At 46.9% G+C, this 20,606-nt stretch overlaps 9 protein-coding genes across 9 annotated transcripts; 5 read left to right on the top strand and 4 right to left on the bottom strand.

Moving 5' to 3' along the window:
- Window positions 1-46: 46 nt before the first annotated feature.
- N7509_013600 (putative FacC-like extracellular signaling protein) lies at window positions 47-994 on the top strand (the record flags this gene model as incomplete). The annotated part of the gene is made up of 1 exon (XM_056638237.1): window positions 47-994. The coding sequence occupies one exon, from the start codon at window positions 47-49 to the stop codon at window positions 992-994; it is 948 nt and encodes a 315-aa protein (XP_056481744.1).
- A 235-nt stretch (window positions 995-1,229) lies between these two features.
- On the top strand, window positions 1,230-2,205 carry N7509_013599 (uncharacterized protein; the record flags this gene model as incomplete). Its single annotated transcript, XM_056638236.1, is given in 2 exon segments — window positions 1,230-1,294; window positions 1,305-2,205. The coding sequence occupies 2 exon segments, from the start codon at window positions 1,230-1,232 to the stop codon at window positions 2,203-2,205; spliced, it is 966 nt and encodes a 321-aa protein (XP_056481743.1).
- A 109-nt stretch (window positions 2,206-2,314) lies between these two features.
- On the bottom strand, window positions 2,315-3,730 carry N7509_013598 (MFS general substrate transporter; the record flags this gene model as incomplete). The annotated part of the gene is made up of 1 exon (XM_056638235.1): window positions 2,315-3,730. The coding sequence occupies one exon, from the start codon at window positions 3,728-3,730 to the stop codon at window positions 2,315-2,317; it is 1,416 nt and encodes a 471-aa protein (XP_056481742.1).
- Window positions 3,731-4,350: 620 nt separating this feature from the next.
- Window positions 4,351-5,312, bottom strand: N7509_013597 (phytanoyl-CoA dioxygenase family protein; the record flags this gene model as incomplete). Its single annotated transcript, XM_056638234.1, has 3 exons — window positions 4,351-4,463; window positions 4,530-4,962; window positions 5,025-5,312. 3 exons carry the CDS (start codon window positions 5,310-5,312, stop codon window positions 4,351-4,353), a joined length of 834 nt encoding a protein of 277 aa, XP_056481741.1.
- Window positions 5,313-5,794: 482 nt separating this feature from the next.
- N7509_013596 (uncharacterized protein) lies at window positions 5,795-7,764 on the top strand (the record flags this gene model as incomplete). The annotated part of the gene is made up of 4 exons (XM_056638233.1): window positions 5,795-6,268; window positions 6,324-6,483; window positions 6,531-6,752; window positions 6,806-7,764. The coding sequence occupies 4 exons, from the start codon at window positions 5,795-5,797 to the stop codon at window positions 7,762-7,764; spliced, it is 1,815 nt and encodes a 604-aa protein (XP_056481740.1).
- Window positions 7,765-7,774: 10 nt separating this feature from the next.
- N7509_013595 (Zn(II)2Cys6 transcription factor) lies at window positions 7,775-9,880 on the bottom strand (the record flags this gene model as incomplete). Its single annotated transcript, XM_056638232.1, has 3 exons — window positions 7,775-8,820; window positions 8,858-9,519; window positions 9,594-9,880. The coding sequence occupies 3 exons, from the start codon at window positions 9,878-9,880 to the stop codon at window positions 7,775-7,777; spliced, it is 1,995 nt and encodes a 664-aa protein (XP_056481739.1).
- A 618-nt stretch (window positions 9,881-10,498) lies between these two features.
- N7509_013594 (uncharacterized protein) lies at window positions 10,499-12,161 on the top strand (the record flags this gene model as incomplete). Its single annotated transcript, XM_056638231.1, has 6 exons — window positions 10,499-10,589; window positions 10,648-10,932; window positions 10,992-11,264; window positions 11,313-11,439; window positions 11,490-11,619; window positions 11,679-12,161. Coding segments are annotated over 6 exons (1,389 nt in total), but the record flags the coding sequence as incomplete, so codon positions are not given.
- A 552-nt stretch (window positions 12,162-12,713) lies between these two features.
- On the bottom strand, window positions 12,714-14,162 carry N7509_013593 (endonuclease/exonuclease/phosphatase family protein; the record flags this gene model as incomplete). Its single annotated transcript, XM_056638230.1, has 3 exons — window positions 12,714-13,575; window positions 13,631-13,887; window positions 13,956-14,162. 3 exons carry the CDS (start codon window positions 14,160-14,162, stop codon window positions 12,714-12,716), a joined length of 1,326 nt encoding a protein of 441 aa, XP_056481737.1.
- A 4,115-nt stretch (window positions 14,163-18,277) lies between these two features.
- On the top strand, window positions 18,278-20,522 carry N7509_013592 (uncharacterized protein; the record flags this gene model as incomplete). Its single annotated transcript, XM_056638229.1, has 4 exons — window positions 18,278-18,541; window positions 18,609-18,736; window positions 18,791-19,288; window positions 19,346-20,522. 4 exons carry the CDS (start codon window positions 18,278-18,280, stop codon window positions 20,520-20,522), a joined length of 2,067 nt encoding a protein of 688 aa, XP_056481736.1.
- Window positions 20,523-20,606: the final 84 nt, after the last annotated feature.

Here is a 20,606-nt window from a genome sequence, read left to right as displayed (position 1 = left end):
GAGGAGGCCAATTTCCATTGAGACTCCTTGAAGTTTAATTTCGAAAATGATCTCTCTGAACTGGAAAACCCTTGGTCTTGCCGTATTCGGCGTTTTCGCCAGCATCCACTCCACTTCAGCTGAAGTCGCTTCTACAAAGGCATTCGATCTTTCGAAACCATCCTATGATCTGTTCCGAAGCAAGAAGCTTCATGACGCGACAGTTCAACAAGGTTTCGCGTTCGATAATGACAATCGACGCTTATTCGTTGCGCAGCGACGAGATACCTCGTCTGAAACATCTGGCGATCTATGCATCACCCAGCTTGACTTCGATGGCAATTATGTCGGATACATGTACCTGACCGGTTTCGGCCATGGTGTTTCCTTCGGCACCCAGGGTGTTGGATCGTCGACATATCTGTGGACAGAGGTTGAGGCCAATGGAAATGGATACGGGAAGAAGCTAGCACGATTCAAGTTCGTTAGCGGAACTACTCTCACCTCGTCTTCCTCTTCAATTAAGAAACTCAAGCCCGTTTCAGACGCCACCGAACACACCTGCTCCATTGATCCGGTCCCCAACCACCTCATCGTGCGATATAACCTCAGCGGTGGGAAGCATATCGCCGTCTACGACCTTGACGACGCGACCGATGGAAATTTCACCAATCCATTGGCGGATTTTAAGCACCCCTCGGTGTCAACAAAATCGAGTACTTTCCAAGGATACGCCGCGTTTGGGGAGTATATCTATTTGTTGACGGGGAATTCGTACCCGGATAGTAGTGAGGGCAAAATCAATTCTGAGATCACTGCCGTAAATATGAACACGGGTGCTGTTACTCAAGGTCCGACACTGACAAAGGCTGGCTCGACTCTTTCCTTCCGTGAACCGGAGGGATTGGCTATCTATCGGACTGTGGCTGGTGAAGTGAGGCTTTTCTTGGGATTTGCGTCGGGTGAGGCGGGTGATCGGAGATCAAATCTATTCTATAAAAATGCTTTCCTCTAAGCATTCGGTGTATATTAGTTCGATATAACTTGAAGGGAATTTCCTTTCGTATTTTGAGATCAATGTTGCTCTATTTCAACTCTTTAACCTTAACTTCTTTTCTCCACAATTCTCACCCTTCCAAGGCTGTCGGTAAATATCCGGCATATCCACTTGTCGCTCGGGAATTCCAAACACCCCGCATCGACTTCAACTTGCTCAACATCAAATCACCACTCAAGTAACTGCAATCACAATGAGGGTCACCATTCACCCACGCAACCCACCTCCCCTCGAGGATCTAGCAGCCGTCATTGAAAAGTCCCTCCAGTCTGAATTTCAGGAGCGCCACCGCAAGCGTGGAACAATGTCCCGACCTACGCCAGCCGCCCTTCAAATTGGCCGCCCCGGGAATATCAGGGAACTCGTGTGTAGCCGATATTGGCGGTCAACCTAACCTATTTCCAAGCCCGAATTTCGACGCCAAATACTCCCTTCTGGAGCTAGCCAAGGAAATGCAGATGTCACCGTCTGGTGGATTTCTTCTCGGCGCTGGCGCGGCTCCATTTCAAGATTTGGGCCACAATGCAGAGCTTGCTCCGAATATCTCTTGGAAATCGGAGCATGCCTCCCCGGACTTCAATGATGCTTCCACTCTTGAGATTCGAAATGATACTCGCGTAATCGAGGTCAATGAGGTCAAGTCGCCTTCTTGTGAAAGGATCCAAAGTACAAATTGTGCTTTAATGATGAACTTGTATGGATCCAGTGGCCATCCAGGCCCAGTTCTCAAGGTTACAGCCAGAGGTCGTCTTGGAAATTTGAACTTGACTAATTGCATTCGTCTGGGATTAAATGATGCGTTTGGTGACCAAATGCCGATCAGTCTGGGTGGCGTGTTCTTATTGAAGAAGGGCAAAGCAAAATTCCATGTGATGCCTGATTTTCCGAACAAGGAAGACCTACCGTTTCGCGATCGTGGACAAATTGAAAAGGAGTGGTTGACTTATCATGAATTTGAGGCTCCTATTGTTTGTTTGACTGTTTTTCATAGCTCCGATCCAGAAGGTTTGGGTCTTAGGATGGAGCATACGCATTGCTTTGACGCCGAGGGAAATACAAAGGGAGGCCACTATCATTACGATATCCAAGATGATGAGCAGGAAGTGGAATATGAGGCGTACCTGCTCCCTGGGTATACTTTGTATCGAATCGATCAGCCAAGTTCGTGAGTGAAATTGAATACTAGATAATATTGAAGCGTAAACTCCCTAGAGTTTGTTCGAGCATCTGCCATCCAGATTACTTCAACCCTGAATTCCGCGTGCTCGGATATCGTTTTCAAACCCTACCCTTAAGAAATAGCCTTTGTAAGCTTACCCACCCAAAGAAAGATGGGAAAGTGGAACTTTCCGAAGTCAGTCCCTGGTGTTCATCCGAAGCTTTTTTCTCAACTTCGTAGAATTTCCAAGAACGTAGAAACCATGCCCCAACCGAGCCAACAAGGAACAAACACCCAACATAAACCTGTGTATGAATATACCTGGATCCACCGCTCACAAGACTCAATGCGATGGGCTCAGCAACTGTAGTTGGGCCAACCAAAGCCAGACAGATAACGCTAAAGACCGACGCCATGCGACTCATGCCAACGACTTCTGCCAGAACCGGTGTAATCGTTCCCCAGAACGTCCCACAAACCATCCCAGCCATCAAGGCGAATAGAAGCAGCACTGCGTATGACTTTGCCGGGATCCAGATGGCAAAACATAGCAATCCACAGAGCCCCGTTAGCACCATTGGGACTGTGATCCGACCGTGCCGATCGCTTAAATATCCTGTTAATGGCCTGCCCAAGGTGAGGCCCAAGTTCAGAATGGCACCAGTCACCGAGCCCTGTTGTGGAGAAAGACCAATTGAAGAAGCATAATTCGGGAGTGAGTAAATCAGAGCAATATAGCCAAGGTCGGTAGTTATTCCCCACAGAATGACAAGTAGGACCTCCGGCTTTCCAAGATCGCGATAATCGACATTGCGCTTTCGTTCTTGTCTTTGTGGAGTATCTCTTGACTTGAGTAGCAAAGAAGATAGCAGGTTCGCGGCCAGCGAGCAATATGCCAATATCCTATAAGCCTCCCGGACACCCTGCTTTTCAATAGCGTAGCCAGTTGCGAGACTGTACACGATTCCGCCAATCCCAGATCCAGCACCGGCAATGCCAGCCGCGAAGCTCCGGCGCGTCGAAAACCAGGTCGGAAGGATATTCATCGCAGTGAGATAGAGAAACCCCATACCGATACCAAAGCAAATACCCTGAGATAAAAATAAATGCCAGATCTTTGTTGAATACGAAGCCGCCATCAAGGAACCGAAAACAAAAATCGTTCCAATGAGCAAAGTAATAGTCGTGCCCAATTTCCGTCTAGACTCTGACGCTATCGGTCCCATCAATAGTGCCTGGGCTATTGCAAGACCGCCAATCAATGCATATTCGATGCGGCTTGCTCCGGGGAATGTCGAGTGCGAGAGAAAATAGGCGAGTATCACACCCCAGGCTGCGTTGATGCCCCAGGTATGAACGGTGATCATGAAGGTGCATAGCGTGCAAAGCCAGCCGTATCCGCCATTGGGTGGTATGTCATCGAATGCTGTGGCGTCTGCTGTTGAAGCACCACTCTGCTCCAGGTCGCTCGGTCCTTGACTGGCTGAGGGTGGGTGGAAGTGATGTGCTGTTGGGGCGAGTTCAATCGTAGTCATGTCGACCAAATCTGGTGTGGCAGCCCGGAATTCTAGATATTTCAAGTTCCTGGCGGATAATAGTAGACTAGATGACCTCGGGACCTCGGGATACTGCAGCTGATTTGAATTCACGACAATTTTCACGACCCGGGGAAGTCGTAATACCTCCAGGGTCGGGGGGCTTCTCAATATATATATCCAATCTGAGGAATAAAGGTTTGATGGAATAATCTGAGAAACTTGAACTTGACTGCATGATTCTGGATCTAGAACAAATTCTATCGGCAGCTATGTCCAATCATAATAGCACGAGATCTGCGTGACTCAACACTTTGTCATTGAATTGATCAATTAGAGTGACAGATTAGGGAAAGAATTCCACCGCCCCACACCTGAGACCACTCGGAACCTTGGGCCGGGCCACGGACACCTAGGCAAGCGAGGATATGCAAGCCCTGGATAATGCATGAACTAGATAAGCGGGGCTCGAGTCTGTAGTTTTGGTAACTTGGGCTCATCAAATCTGGAAAATCAAAGAAGGAAGTTCAAAAGCTTTCGAATCCGAGTGCCGGGCACCGAAGCGGGAAAAGATGGAGAAAGGGTTTTGGATTTCCGAGTATATCAAGCTTTAGAAATTACTAGTTCGCTACCATAGTGGCGGCAGATATCTTGCCCTGGTCGATTGTAGTGAAAGGTGCTGCAAAACCATAGGTTTTATAGCCCTGCGAATAATCCTTTCCTTCCACGCGCTCTAAATGTGTGTTGATATTTAGTTAAATATTCCGGTATCTTTGAAGTTGAAGGGACTGAAGCTTACCATGTTCAGGGGGAAACATTTCCATGCGATGCTTGTAATAGCGTTCTCTCAAATCAAGTCCATCCTTAGTAGAATGGAACGTAGCATAAAGACTGGATCGCGGCTTATCGGTCTTATTCTCTGCCGATCGATGTGCGAGATGTGAGCCAAAGATGATCATGTCTCCCGGCTGCAGCGGAATCGAGACCCATTCGTGGGCAGATTCCCATTCGGTCGTAATCTGTCCACCTTGAGAGAACTCTGCAACCATTTTATGTGATCCGGGGACAACTTCGAGGCAGCCGTTTTCAATTGTCGCAGGGTCAATAGCTATATTTGCAGTGACGTGTTCAATCCGGCCGATATGGTCATATGCTGGGGCATCCAAGTGAGCTTTGAATCCATTGCCATTGGATTGCTTGTAATTGATTTTGTCCTTGAAAAGGAGCATGTCCTGTGATTCGGTTTATTAGCCAAATTTGTGCGGGTTGAATCGCGTTCTCGGAGGGAACAAACATCACCAGACACGGCTTTTAGAATTTGACCCAATTTCTCGCCGCAGATGAGACTCTTATACTGAGGGTGAAAATCGACGAAGCGCTCCGTTCGCATAAGTTGACGCTCACCGTTGACGTTAATCTCGTCGTATGGCATCCATTTACCCTTCACGCGAGGCCAAGCCTGAATTTCTCTGGTCCACTCTTCGAGACTAGCTGGGTCCACAAGCTGGTGCTCGGCGACACGTAAAAGGAGGTAGCCATTCTGGTGGTAAAAGGCCACTTGGTCGGGTGTAAGGCAGCTCATAGTATGTGAGGGGCTTGGCTCTCTGAAAATGCGGCAGAAATTGAAGCAATAATGTTTGGTGAAGTACGGCTGCGGGTGAGTTTAAATAGCTTAAGCCGCCGGGACCAACGGGAGCAGTACAACCAACCCCGAGAACCGCAATCCCCGGTTCTGGTATAGTCAATTGTCTGAATCGCGCTATAATTCTAATGATCACCCGTTTTACTGCTCCACTCCGGTCATTTTACCTTGGGAGCGTTCTTCCCGACTGCACGGACCGCCGGCCTTCGCACCGACGCCTTCTTGCCATCAGCGGTAGCGCCACGGATCGCGGGAACTAGAATACAAAAAGTGAGGAATCAGACACTTGCTTTCTGCACGTGTTATCTGGACTCCAATACCTGCCGGACTTCTTGCCTCTAGCATCTCTCCGTCTTCTATAGAACGTGTTGGGCATCGCCTCAAGCCACGCATTATACATCACACTTGAATAAACAGCAAACATGAATCTCAAAATAGCGGTTTCTCAGTCAACCCAAATTTTGCCTTCAGTTGAAAAACATACGAGGAATACGATAAAGACACTTTTCCAATTTCTCCACGCTCAAGGCCAGGGCGATTATCTCGGCGAAAGAGTCACCCAATTGGCTCATTCTCTTCAATGCGCGAATCATGCAGCTCAATCTGCACAATGCGGACAGGATCCTGAAGTCATTCTTGCCGCATTGCTTCATGATGTTGGCCGCTTCATTCCTGCCGCGGAAAAGATGGGAAAGATGATCACGCCGGATGGTCATTATATTGGACGACAAAGTCATGAAATTCTTGGCGAGTCTTATCTACGTCAGATCGGGTTCAGTGAAAGGATCTGTCAGCTTGTCGGGGCTCATGTTATGGCGAAGCGATATCTCGTTGCTACAGACAAGACCTATCATGATGGGCTTAGTGAGACAAGCAAGAAAACTCTCCGGTTCCAGGTACATCAGCTCTTACCAGTTCAACTGGAGATAATTGAAGCTAATGATCGTTCAGGGTGGAGGTTTCACCGATGAGGAGGTTCTCGAAGCTCAAAAGGATCCTTGGCTTGGAGAGAAAATAGCCGTCCGTAGGTGGGATGACCTATCAAAGGATCCGGATATTCTTGTGCCTGCACTTGAGGCCTACGAAGAGATCGCATATGAATGCCTACTAGGTTCAAAATACTTCCCGTCATGAAAAGCGACAGCTAATGAAATTTAGAATCCCGAGGAAAATTCAAGCTTCACTCCAGGGAGTACCGCATTCCGAGTAAGCCCACCGTTGTCATATGCATCGATGGGTTCGACCCGCAGTATCTCGAGTCCGCTTTTGAGAGAGGCCTGTTACCGACATTCAAGAAGTTCGTTGATTATGGATTCCATTCCACAGCGAAAAGTTGCATGCCCTCTTTTACCAATCCGAACAATGTATCCATCATCACTGGTGCACCCCCAGCCGTCCACGGAATTGCTGGGAACTTTTTCCTTGATCGGAAGACGGGGAGGAGAAGATGATAACCGATGACTCGCTTCTGAGAGGATCTACTCTACTCGAGCAGATGCATCAACGCGGTGTGCGTATCGCTGCTATCACTGCCAAGGATAAGCTGTGGAGAATCCTGGGACATGGTCTTAACAAGGGTGCCATTTGCTTTTCGGCCGAGCATGCGGCTGATTGTACGCTTGAAGATAACGGCATTGATAATGTGGAGGAATGGCTAGGTCAACCTGCTCCAAGCCAATATTCAGGAGAGCTGTCCCTCTTTGTCCTCGACGCGGGAATAAAATTACTCCAGGAAGGACGATCGGACTTTCTTTATCTTACGCTGTCTGACTACATTCAGCACAAGTATCCACCTGGAAGCAAAGAGGCGGATGCATTCATGGGCTCAATTGACGAGCGACTTCATACACTTGCTGGTCTTTCTCCTATCATCGGGGTCACCGGAGACCATGGAATGAGCCAAAAGTCGAATAGTGATGGCGAACCCAATGTCCTCTTTCTGGAAGAAGTCATCAACAATGAATTTGGATCAGAGTTCTCCAGGGTCATCTGCCCGATAACGGATCCATTCGTTCGGCACCATGGCGCGCTTGGCTCATTTGTCCGAGTCTATTTGAAAGATATCACGAACTTGCAGTCCGTACTCTCCTTCTGCCGCGCTATCCCCGAGGTTGAGGAGGCTTTGAGCGGACCCGATGCAGCGAACAAGTACGAGATGCCGCTTGATCGCGAAGCTGATATTGTCGTCATATCGAAGGACTTTGCAGTCATTGGAAGTAAGAAGTCTGATCATGATATTTCTAAGGTCAAGGATCACCCCCTGCGTTCTCATGGCGGTCTGAGTGAACAGAATATTCCACTTCTCATGTCGAAGGCCATTAAAAGCACAGATGAAAAGGCTAATGGTTGGAGAAACTATGATGTTTTCGATCTTGTTTTGAATTTTTGTTGATATATTCAAGTTATGAACCCAATGGCATACCCCGTGCACTAGATCCTACCGCTGCATTATAATGAAGCCACCATTCGTCTAGATCGGGAAAATTGGTCTGAAAGTCAAAGCTCGCCATATTTTCCATCCAGGCTGTATCAAACTGGGCGTGCGGGTCCATTGCTGGGGACGGCTGATACATTATTCCTTCGTTCGTTGATTGCATCGGAGGCCGGCATTTGTAGAGAAGCTTCTCTAGACCTTCCGAGACTGTAACTAGCAAATGCTGGCGATGCATTGCCTGGGTTATTTCTCGAAGGGCAGCTACCGTCTGAGAAACAAGAGATATGATCTTTTCGGTGTCAATCCGTATCACAGCTGCATACTTAGTAGCCACCTTCAAAAGAAAGACCACTGCAAACGCGAGCATCGTGTCGAAGTATAAGGGAAGACCATTCATAAATGACCGAAATTCCGGGTCCGAGACCATGACTCGGAGAATTGACATGGCAGAAAGTACACCGGAATTGGCGATCTCTTCCAGCTCGGGAGAAAAATATTGCGTCGCGTTCTCGAGGGCTGGGACTCCGCGGAATGCATGTGAACAGAGATAGAGCTTCGCGAAGTGGAAATGAAACCCAACTCCCTTGGCCGGGTAATTTCCCACCCGACGATTTTCTTGAAAGCTTTCAATCCAATCAGCATACCAGGTATCCAATGCAATTGAGTACCGTCGGAGCTGTGGAATTATCTGGGGATCGATAGCTGTGTCGACATCCACACCGAATGTGTCAAATACCTGACCCAAGATGGCCCACTCTTTCACCTGACTGACCAGTCTGGCATCATCTTCGGTCGCATTCTCAGTTTCGAGCAATCTACTGGCAGAATCGATGATGAAACCCTCGCGCGACATTGGAGGCCTGCCATATGCGATCGAGAAGTGATGGTCGCAGACATAGACTAGATAGTACAGGCGAGCTTGGATGTAACCTTCTCGGTCGCCCTTGAGAGCCTTGTAAATTCCGCTATGCAAATTAAGATCGGATGCAATCCGGACGGCTTTGAAATTAGCATCTGCATGAAGGAGATGGAATGGTTAGGTTAAACTCACCATTTCCAATTAACGCCCAAGATAATTCATGCAACCAAAATGCACCAATACATAACCCTCGAATGTCGTCCTCATTTGCGTGTCTCGAAAATATTTGACTTGATACCAAGCCTTTGAATTCCGCGTAGCAGGTTTCAAAGAGCAGGCCTTGAGATGGGGAATGTAAGGCCCCGACAGTGCAAACTGCCGCTGTCAACAAAGGTGACGCGTTGCGAACCGAGTCCAAACTAATGTGGTCACCAAGGATCCTGTATAAGAAGTGATCCAGACGGAGGTGGTAGGTATCGAATAGTGCAAGCCCTTGGCGCATTGTAATTAAGCCGGTGGATATCAGATCCGGCCGACGAGTCGTTGATAAACCACTTGGCATCGTGGCTCTAACATTATCGGAGAGACAGGACGCTGGGATGGATCCCGGGCCACCTCGAGGGTCCATAATTACCCTCCAGGTGTTTTTTGACGGCTGTTCATCCTGGACTGGGGACTCTGGAGTTGGGCTGGCTAGATCCGCGTTGGTCATTTCCACTGGGGGTGGACTGATGGAGTCTAAATGCTCCTCATTTTGTGTCTTCGTTCCCAGCTCAGGGATATCAACCTTGGTGGCTATTTTGGCAATAGCATCTTCAAGCCGTTTGATCTTCTGGACAACCGCTCCTTTCCATCTGCGAAGAAATATAGTTAGCTCAGTCCAGGTAATGCCAGTTTAACAATAGAATGGAGTGAATATACCACTCACGTCACATCCTGTTCGAGTAGAGTCTGTAAGCTTCGATTGACCGCACATGGCAAGCCCCTCTTTTTGCACCGTGAGCATGGTACCTGGCCATCACGCATATGACATTTGACCTGTTGAGTTTCTTTTAGCTTGACTGTACCACCCGAGAATACCTCATGTCGTACCTTCTGCTTTCGGCAAGCAACGCAAGCAGTGATCTTTCGAGTGATATCTGGTGGCTTTCGATCACCAAATGAGTCTCTCAATGCATTCACCTCCAGCGTGGAGGGTAATGGTGCATCCTCCATTGTGTATCGGGATCTTTCCGAGAGTCAACTGGCGAGTCAATCTCACCATGCAAAGCGACCAACCAAGACTGCAGCAATGGTCATGGCAGATCCGTGCACGGATAGTTTCTAGACTTTCCTTGCAATAATGGATTCAGTTCTGTCAAGAACGTAAAAGAACACCGCAGGACTTCGCACCGAAATTATACCCGGTGGGATGGAGAGAAGCGGAGCTGGCGGGACAGGCGGGGCAAGGGGAGGTGCACGTGGGGACGGAGACAGCCGCTGACTGGGGAAGCCCTTTGGCGCGCCTAACGAAGTGGGGGCCCTCGTGCCAACACCCGCGTTGCTCATTGCTCGTTACTTTTGGCTTTAGTCGCTTGGGATCAAAGTCTTGGATATCTACCACGGGCTTGATGCCGGGCCTGGCCGATACTGGTACTTCTATCTCTTGAATATACTGTTTGCCTAGTATATAATTACTTCAATTCAAACCTCGATCATCCCGACATCTAGTTAGTATGTTTACCTGCAAATGCTACCCACGGAAAATATCTCTTCTCAAAATTACAAGCTTTTAGCTTGGTGTTCTTTTTGAACAAAGCAAATTGGCAATATTTCTTGCATCTTCTATCACAAATGGCCTCACTAGGATCCAAGGTTCGGTTCCTTATTACGGCGGGAGTTGGGTTCTTTGCTGATGGTTATCTCAATTTAACAATCGGTCTTGGTATGAAATATTTCAAAGACAATTTCTATTCAGCTAAATGCTAACACGGCATCTATAGTCGTTCCCATTCTTGGATACCTGTATTATCAAGATGGCAAAGTTCCCACGGTTGACAGTGATGTGATGAAGGGTGGCTTGAGCCTCGGAATGGTTGTTGGTCAGCTGCTTTTTGGAGTTCTCAGTGATGTTTGGGGCCGTCACACCATATACGGCAAAGAGCTTCTCTTGACAATTTTTGGTACTTTGCTGGTCGTTCTACTGCCTTGGAAAGGCATGGATCCACAATCTATCACGGCGTGGGTGGCCATCTTTCGGGTTTTGACTGGAGTAGGCATTGGAGCTGGTATGCATGATCCCAAGCTTTTCTGCAGATTTTAAATCACCAGATAACTAATTTTATAGACTATCCTCTCTCATCCTCTCTTGCCGCGGAGAAATCACCCTTCGGTACCCGTGCAATCCAAGTCTTGACCGTCTTCTCGAATATCGGTCTCGGAAACATGGCGGCTAGCATTGTGTTTCTCGTCCTTCTGAAGGCATTCCAAGGATCTATCGCAGCAAACGTGGCCTATTTGGAATGGGTTTGGCGTCTCCTTTTGGGCATCGGTATCATTCCCGCTATGTTCACTCTCTACGCTCGCTTGACCATTACGGAGACTTTGCCCTACAAGCAATGTGAGTATTTTATGCGTCTACAAACTTGTATGATCTAATATTTTTAAGATGTTTGTGATGAGGGTACCGGGCAGAAGCGTGATCTCAAGCAACAATGGTGCGACTTTCGAGATTATTTCGGCGATTGGAAGCATGCCCGCGTTCTCTTCGCAACATCTGCGGCCTGGTTCCTTTAGTAAGTCGCGTTATCACTCACCTGCTGAATTCCAAACTAACTTCGTGTAGCGACATTGCCTACTATGGAGTAAACCTCAATCAGAGTGTCGTGCTCACTAGAATCGGTTTTGCGAAGGGAGCAACCCCGTGGGAGACCTTATACAACACAGCTATCGGAAACATTATTGTACAGGCAGCCGTAAGAGTTCCTTTCAAAGTCGATGCTAACATTATATTCAAAAGGCTAACACTAGATAGGGATACTTGCCTGGCTTCTACGTCGGTATTTTCCTGCCCGATCGTATTGGCCGCGTGCGGCAACAATTCATCACATGTGTTGGAGTCTGCATAATGTACGCTATCTGGGCTGGGATCAGCTCACCTACCGCACACACTTCAACGACGGGATTGATGATTGTCTTTGCAATCTCTCAATTTCTTCTGACGGTGGGGCCCAATGTTACTACATTTCTGCTTCCCGCGGAGGTTTTCCCAACCCGCGTTCGGGGTACTGCTCACGGAATTTCTGCGGCTGCAGGAAAGTGTGGCGCTATTCTCACTTCCTTCGCCTTTGGAACGGTTGAGGATAGTATTGGTTTAGATGGGGTTCTTGGACTTTTCTCTGGGATAATGCTGCTCACTGCGCTTGTGACCTTGTGGATCCCGGAGACAAAGAACCATACCCTTGAGGGAATCGAGGGGGGTGAATTATATCAAGAGGAACGTACTGATATTATTGAGGTAAATACTAAGCAATGAGTGTGTATCTACTAGACTGCGCTATTATGGGATCTCACTTGCAATCGGGACTCAGGATGTTATCTGCTTCCTTGTTGTCCTCGGGTACTACGACCTGCTTTATTCAGATGTTTATTCCACTTCTCATGATTGCCTATTTAATTGCCTGATATACGTAAATTAATGTCTTTTTATTCGGATTTGTGCAACTTCGGTGCTAATTTCTAAAGTTTCGGCCCTGGGGAAAAAGAATTTCATACTATCAAATCCGCTAGTAGACTGCTGGGACCGAAGTCAGGATTCTACGCCTTTTTGAAAATCTACTTCAAGTTTTCCTCACCACGAAGCATAGTATTGAAGCGAGATATTAAAGTAAATTTCAAGTTCATCCAAAAGTATCTCGACTTGATACCAAATGCCAGGTGGTAACATATTTCGACATTCACTGGGGTGGCACAGGCTTCGGGGGTAACTATACTAGGGCAGACCTCATTTCCTTTTTCATTGTCGGGATTGGAACTGCTGTGGATTTCACTTTGGATATAGTAGTTAATACTAGTAGGCTGCATAGATCAATGCCAGCTGATCAATCTCGTCTCCATCTTGACCCATAAATCCGACGACAGCAAATCCATCATCGGCCGTAAAGGTCGAGCAACTATCCGTCGAAGTACCAGCTTCCAACGTATTACCTGCACTGGTCGTAGCCTTGATGTAGAAATTCCGAGTTTCGTTATTGTACTTTCCGGTACAAAGTTCAGTCTTAACCCAGTACTCGCCCGAGCCGAGGGTGAGAGAAACTGCGGTTCCACCCGTACCTCCGTGGCTGAACGTGGTACCATCGCTCAGCTTCAAAGCCACACTATCAAGTCGATTGGCGCCCGCGAAAGTTATAACGGATGCAGTCGGAGAGGATGGAAGATTAGGAAGATCATTGAACCAATCCCCATGCGGGCCACCTGAAAATTGACTTTGTCGACGAGAGCTTGCGCTCGACCAGGTGAAATTTACCAGAATCGGGTTATGATCGGAAAGTACAGCGCCCAGATAGGCGGAGTCTGTGTTAAGGAAGTTATCGCCGTCATAGCGGAAGCCTTCAGCCGATAGCGTGACAAGGTCTGATCCGCGATATAAGGCCTTGTCAACAGTTTCGCACGTCTCATTCGTAGAGGGGTTGTCGCATAAAAGCGCATCCGCACCAGCTGTCGGATACACGTTGTTCATCTCTAGCTCAACCCAGACATCCTTCATATTATTTTGCGATTTGAAGAGACGAATTCCGGTATCAGCAGATCGGGTGTATCGGCTGTTTGTATCGCCCATGACGACAACTGCGTTCCCGGTTGACCAGGTATCAATGTAATCAGCGACCTGTTGGAGATTGCTGTTGCGAGCGGTTTCGTCGCCATCCTCAGTTCTATTCCCAATTAGTAAGTATGTCTAGGAAGAGTGTGAATTGGGTCTTCTCTTACCCAGCATCTGCGTGGAGGTTGTAAAAGTCAATGAAGACTCCATCAGCTGGGTTCCACCTCATAAATGTAACACCCTTGGGAGTCAGACAGTCTGAACCAGATGCATCGGAACATGTATTCCACTTGATGCGCGTGAAATCAACCCAGTCATAATTGGAGATGGTATTCAGGCCACTTCCAATTGCAGCGCCACCAGACGTGGCTGTTCGATAAGCGTGATCGTCAGCTGCATAGATGTAGGCATGGTAATTGAAGTCCTGATAAGTATAGTTAGCCGTGTTCTGAGTATTCGGTGATTAATCCATCAAAATGGAATCAAAAGTACCTCCTGCATGTTGATTATATCGTATCCATACTCGGAGAAGTATTTACCAAGTTGTCCGGCATTATCGGTCTTGTCACCTTCAACATCATTAGATTGCAGAATAGACGGCAAACCGGCAACATTGAAGCTAAGGGCGGTAAATTCTCCGCTCGTAGCAGCCTGGACGCTGGCCGCGAGAAGTATGCTTGAAGCAATAAAACTCTTCATTTTTCCTAGAGCGAGGCTAATATGGTGCTGGTGCTGGTTCTTTCTGATATTTGTGAAGAATCTCTCCCCTTTTATGCTGTATGCAGGTACATTAATCAAGGAAGTGGGGAAGAACATTCGGTATGGTGACGGCTTCGGTTAAGCTTAGTTCTGCACCTTTTTACGCTACTGCAAGCCACACTTCTAACTAGAATAATGAAAGCTCCTAAACGTGGGCAGCTGACCAAAGGATGATTGGAACTTCGGAAATGACAGGCCGCTGCCCTATTTAATGTACATTTAGGGGTTTATTAACTCTACTAGAAGTTACCAGTAGGCGAGATGTCTTACCTACAGCTTTGAAACGGTTCCACTACGCGTACCCACGTGTTCGGCGGCAGGCACCTTAATGGTTTCTGGAACATATTAAAAGTCTTGGCTAGAAAAAGCGAAATGGTGTTGAATCTTGATGTTGGTAGACTTTACCATTCATTAATTGTCATCTGATCGAGCTGGGCAGGCGTTTCGGGATTGATGCCAATGTCATTGGTCAAAAAGCGAAGGGATCGGCAGGTTGAACCAGCATAAACGAGATATTAATTGGTGGAAATATAAACTGTGCTGATCTTCAACCTTCAAAGCTTGCCAAGACCGCAGGAAAGTCTTGGACAATATGAAGTCAGACTATTAACTACTAGTGACCAGATCAACTTCGGAGCATGGCGGATATTGAAGGAATTACTCGGTAGCCTAGCCCCAGGGGTAGTTTATCCGGACTCCGATGCATCCAACTAAGTAATATCAGCAGACTTGCTAGCACTATACTTAGAGCGGCACTCAAATGGCCTTATAAGTAGAACCTCGGAGCTGGGGCCACTACTGGTGTTATTCTATGATTCGGTGCATCATTTACAGTCATTCTCGAAATTGGCTTGACCGATACACACTTAATCACTCTTTTCTGGCCCCACTGCCAAGACCTTAGCCCAGATCATAAATTGGGCGGGTCGCAGTAAGTTGACGGCCACTGTAAACTGATGTTTTTATAGTATTATAAGGTACTAGTAATTTTACAGTACGCGATGTACAAGAGAAGTGGGTAGAACCCTTTGGAAGTTGACACTAGGGGTCTCTGCAAAACATTCTGTCGGTGACTTCAGTTTTCCAAACCTTCTTCTTAGCTTGTCTATATTTTGGATGAACGGGATAACGCGGACGAGATGTGTACAGGGGGAAAGAGCCCAGTTAAGCTTCAAAAACCCGATGTGATGCAAATCCGTTCTCAGTGCCGGCCTCCTTGGAGTAGCGCAAATCCTAGGCAATTACCTCAAGAAGCGAAGGCCAAATTTTACTTGAGCGGTTCACCCTAGAGGTTAGTGCATGTTCACAAGCTCCACAACAGCTTCTGGCCTGTATATATCTTAATCCTTGTAAGCCATCTTCTCGAATGTGGTGGATCTTTCAGTTCTTCGCATTTAAGAGCGGAGACAGTGGTTGACTCTATATTGATGCCGTTGCTAGCGTACAAGAAGGGTTCAGGGGTAATCGACGGACGTCAAGGATTTACTATCGCGAATACAACCTGCGTACAGCTTCAAGACTGACGATAATAGTGACCAGAATAGTGATTTACCAGCAATTTGGACTCATAACAGACGAGTAACCTATGTAGCAAAGTGAACAAAGTGGACTCACGGTGCACGAATAGGAATCACAAGTGGCCTGAATTCAGAGGAAACCCCATATAGAAATTTGGGTGGGCAACAATGTACGTAAATAACTAATGATGATACTATACAGAATAACAATCTTCCCTCTGGTCTCCATATAGCGCTGCGCTCCAACAAATTTGCCGAAATAAGAAAAGTAGGAGGACCTCAGAACTTCTGTAACAACGCAGTTAATACTAACTACTCAGTTTCTCCACCAGATATATTTGCTCCGCTTCTTTAGCTATTTATGAGGGCACTGCTGGTGGACCTTGTCGGGATCTACGCAGTGAAACTGCGTATTAGGGCAGCAGATCTTACCGACAGGGCAATTAAAAGAATCGCCACACTTCGGACCAGAGGCCGAAGAACCACCGCCCACTCGATTAGAAGGCGGGCATTGGTTCCCGGAAAGGCAGCCTAATGTTGGGACTGAGTCGCGGGTTACTACACAGCATTCGGGCTTGTCTCGAGGACAAATCATATCGCCGCACTTATTTGGGTTCGCGACGATGCTGAGAGCAACGCTGAGAGCAAAGGCCACGAAATTCGAGATGAACATTATATTGTTGAATAGTATTTGTAGTTTCTGTTGTCAAGTATTTTGGTATGGGCCTGGTTCGACGGTAGAATAGAAGAAAGAGGTTGATAGGTGATTTATTGTTTAGATAGTAGGGTTTGAGTCTTCACTTTGTTGTGCTATTAAGAGACTGCTGAATGGAACTTATTTTGACGCTGAAACCAACTTATTTATCTTACAGCTTGCTTACTCATGGAAATACTCTGGAGCTAGTCCCCGATAATTTCGTAACCGCTACTAACGGGACTGTAGCTGTCCAGACTGGTTACGGGTGGCAAGTGTATTAACCAGCTTAAAGCAGATCAGACGACTAGAAGGTAGTCGATATCCTACTATAATCTTAATATTTCTGAAAAACCATTCCAGATCGACTCATCTAGATTCAATACCCAAAGCTACTATCATACAATAGGTTAGATAGCGGTTCCGAGGAAGACCTAACTCTTAATAGGTACCATGGTTGGTAAGTATCGACTATATCTATTTTCTATTCATCTATTTGTACGGTGGCAAACTTGCACACAATCTCAAATCGCCTCGCCATAATCAATATACAAAGAGACAATATTTCCTAACCCTACCGCCAAAACAATAGCGCAGATCCTTTTATTTTTTGCTCCGCTTTGAATTAGGATTACAGTAAAATAGACTTTGTACGTTACAGTATAAACCTGGCTTCGTAAAATAAAAACGTACGTATGAAAAATTTGTAAAATTCTATAGAATCTCACAGCGAGTTATGTCATTTACGAACATATGACAGTTAAATCAAGCCTAGCTTAAGCCTCGAATAATATGTAATAATAGGCGGAGCCGAAAACATGATCTCATTTGTGGGGCGGCCTGTTCCCAGCCTATTCGCCGTTTCTTAACGGCACGCTCTAGATCTATCTGCAGACGTCAGCTCTGACGATTAGCGGCCGGTCCCGATTCAAAAGTAAGTTACCTTTTATTTAATGGCACTCCCTCTCAGAAAATTTCTCTCTTCGTATATTAACTTGATACATTACTTTGTACAACTAACGTGTGATTCGCGTATTCCGCCCAATCTACCTTTTAATGCAATTAAGCCAAGCCTGAAACAGTATCTTCATTGCATCATTTGCTGGAGAATAGAGGAAAGTATGCCGAAATCCCGGGTTTTTTACACCTTCGGTAAAAAGTACGTCAAGTTACTTAGGCGCAAGATGGCCTTCCCCACATGATTCGCAGGGATCCATCATAGAATTCTATCGAATTCCATAGGCTTTCTTTCATACGCGTAATATAATCTTATATCGCTTATTACTATAAGATACACGGCACACTTTATGAACCGCTTCGTTTAATGCGGCTCGCTCAATAAATAATCTGCGTTAAGGTCTTGGCGGTGGGGCCACGAAAGAGTTTCTCAGTGTATGTTGGTCAAGGCGATTTCGAGAATCACTTTATAGCCCGAATACTTCAATAAAAAGCAATTCAAAGGCGTTGAAAGGGCTTCTCTTTTGATATTATCGCCTCTGCGGCCGTTGGACACGGTGCATTCTCTGGTCAGTATGAAACAGCGAAACATCCGAGGGGCTGCGGGCTATTGTTGTGCGCATTTTGGGACCCCTTTTGTCACCCTTCTCCATAATACAAAAGCTATGCTACGAATTTGAAGTGAGAGATTTTCAGAAAATGGTCACTATCAGAGTAAGGCTAATTTAAATAATACGAGATGCAACGGACTCCTCGAAAATGTAGATCTTGCTGACACGTCCAAGCGCCAACCCCACCTCAAACGATGAATACCCCCACTTCTAGTCCCTTGACAGGTCACACAACTCGACTCTTAATCAAGGGTCGCGTGGTAGGACATTTTTATCATGTCTGGCCTTGAGGTCATCGGTGTAGCCGCCAGTATCATCCAAGTTGCGGATCTAGGCGCCAAATTATCCGTTAAATTATTCTCCTTCTACCAGCGGGTCAAGAATGCCAGTGACTCTGTTCAGCTCCTGTCGAACGAGATCGCGCTTGTCAGCGCCATTTTACGTGAGCTAGGGGATAACCTTAAAGAGGAGGAGGCATCAAAGCTCTGCTCGAAGGAAGCTTTTCGCACGCTTAACGTTGTTCTCGATCAGTCTCGGGATGTACTTGGACAAATTCAAAGAGTCATTGATGATAATGACCAACGGGGTAAAAGGTCGATTTCAACAGGTCGCGGGCAAACTTCGGATAGCATATCATGAGTCCAGTCTCGATCAACTAAAGAAGAGCTTGGAGAGGTTAAAGGCTACGATGCTACTTCTACTTAATGTGATCACGTATGCGGGGCAGATTCGAAGGTACCTTGACAATGACTTTTGCATCTTTGACGACTAATTCGTAACTTTTAACAGCAATAAAGTCCCGATTCTAGCCCAGGCGCAGCGTGATTTGATCCAAAGTCTCTTACAAGGGCAAAATATTGACAACGAAAAGCCGCAAGAGTCAGATGCGACGGGAGAATCTGAGCGAGATTTCCCGCCAAAGCCATCCCAGACGAATATCGGTCATACTAGTACCGATTATGTCCCCGGTCAGAAGGGCATCCCGCATGATCATCGGCCAACACGAAGGAATCGAAATCGCCCTCCCAGTGTGATGGCGATGCCGCCATTAAAACCTCCGAACGAAGCAAGTCACGGGACTCAAAAAGCGACAGAATCCACCGAGCTCAAGGAGTACAATCTACTTATAAGATCCATGCTTGTCGAGATTGAATCCTGCAAGCAGAAGCTCAAGAGTAGCAGATACTCACGAATCAAAGATGGAATCTTGAATATCCATTCCGGGGAAATCATACGCTTCCAAATCGAACACCGGCATCCAATTGACATCGATCAATCACTTTTCGCGTAAGTCCATGGCGCAACATCAATCGGTTTCCTCTTCATACTGACTCGCCGCAATAGGCTTGATATGCGCAGTGAGCCTTTGTCGCCGACAATCGTACACGAAAAGCCACCATACGGCCACGATCGCTCCAGAAGCTCCGGAGTATTCGTTCACCCTCATCGTCGGACAGAAGATGACTCTCATCGTTGGAGCCAAAATGAGGAATTACCTGTGATGCCAGTGCATGAATCTCCAACATCACTTTCACCAGGCCGACATTCCAATGCTCCGGTAATTCTGGGTGCGACTTCCCCTGCAGCAAGCCAGAACAGTAGCAGCAGGCGAAGGAATAGATCACATCGAGAAGATCAGCACGTATCATCCAAAAGTGAGTCGGAAGAGAAGACATGGAGTGATTCATCACGACTGGGTCAATCCCAGCGAATGTTGGAGAGAAATGACCAGGCACGAACATCAGAGTTTCGGAAGCAACAACAAGAGATTGAGCGTTTGGATCGTGAGCTAGCGAAATACCACAAGAGACCAGGAGTATCTCCCAATGAACATAAATCACAACCATATCGTCATGAAGAGGTATGGAATTCAGATGAGGGCGAAATACCTAAAGAAAGAAAACCAACAAGGCGTCGTGAGCGCATGTCTCGCCAGGAAGAGGGAAAGTGGCGCCGATCAGAGTCTGAGAGGCGACTACAGAGGTACGAGGAGATGGAAAAAGAAGCGGAGGAAAGGCAACGATTGAAGAGGCGCTTCGCAAAGGATCGGGAGGACGAGCGATATGGGAATGGGACCGATGATCGACGTTTTCAACCGGAGCGGCAAGAGTACAGAGTCCGATCTGAAGAGGACCAGAAAGATGAGGAGCGAAGAAAGGAGGAGCAGCAAATGGAACGAGGGAAGCAAGACTCAAGGTGGCGATTGAAGGCTTTCGATAAAGATGAAGAGAAGGAGGACGCCGTTCGTCAGGAGATCAAGACAGAAATGGAGAGGCGACGTGCTAGGGTCGAGTATCAGTATGGTCCATCTAGCACGTCCGATAGCTCTAGCGAGCATCAAGATTTTTTAATTAACATGCCTTCATCGGAGAGTGCAACGACAGAGCGGGTTGGCGACGGAGTTTCGGAGAAGGAATTTGCTGCAAACCTTTCGCTTCCAGGGAATTTGGGGGATTTGTTAGCACAGTGGACCACCCTTGATCGGGAGGAGATACATCGTGAGCAGTTCTCGATGTTCTAGTCGCGTAGAGTTGCAAAGATAATTATGGGAACTTGATATCAAATAAATTATTGTTCAAAGCTTTTGCACTTTATCCAGGTACAT

The sequence above is a fragment of the Penicillium cosmopolitanum genome (genome assembly GCF_028827165.1).
Source record: "Penicillium cosmopolitanum strain IBT 29677 chromosome Unknown utg000012l:1.0-3308103.0:1.0-3310761.0, whole genome shotgun sequence".
In the NCBI taxonomy this organism is placed as follows: domain Eukaryota; kingdom Fungi; phylum Ascomycota; class Eurotiomycetes; order Eurotiales; family Aspergillaceae; genus Penicillium; species Penicillium cosmopolitanum.
The sequence above is the reverse complement of the archived record's forward strand: the minus strand, read 5'-3'. Positions and strand labels throughout refer to the sequence as shown.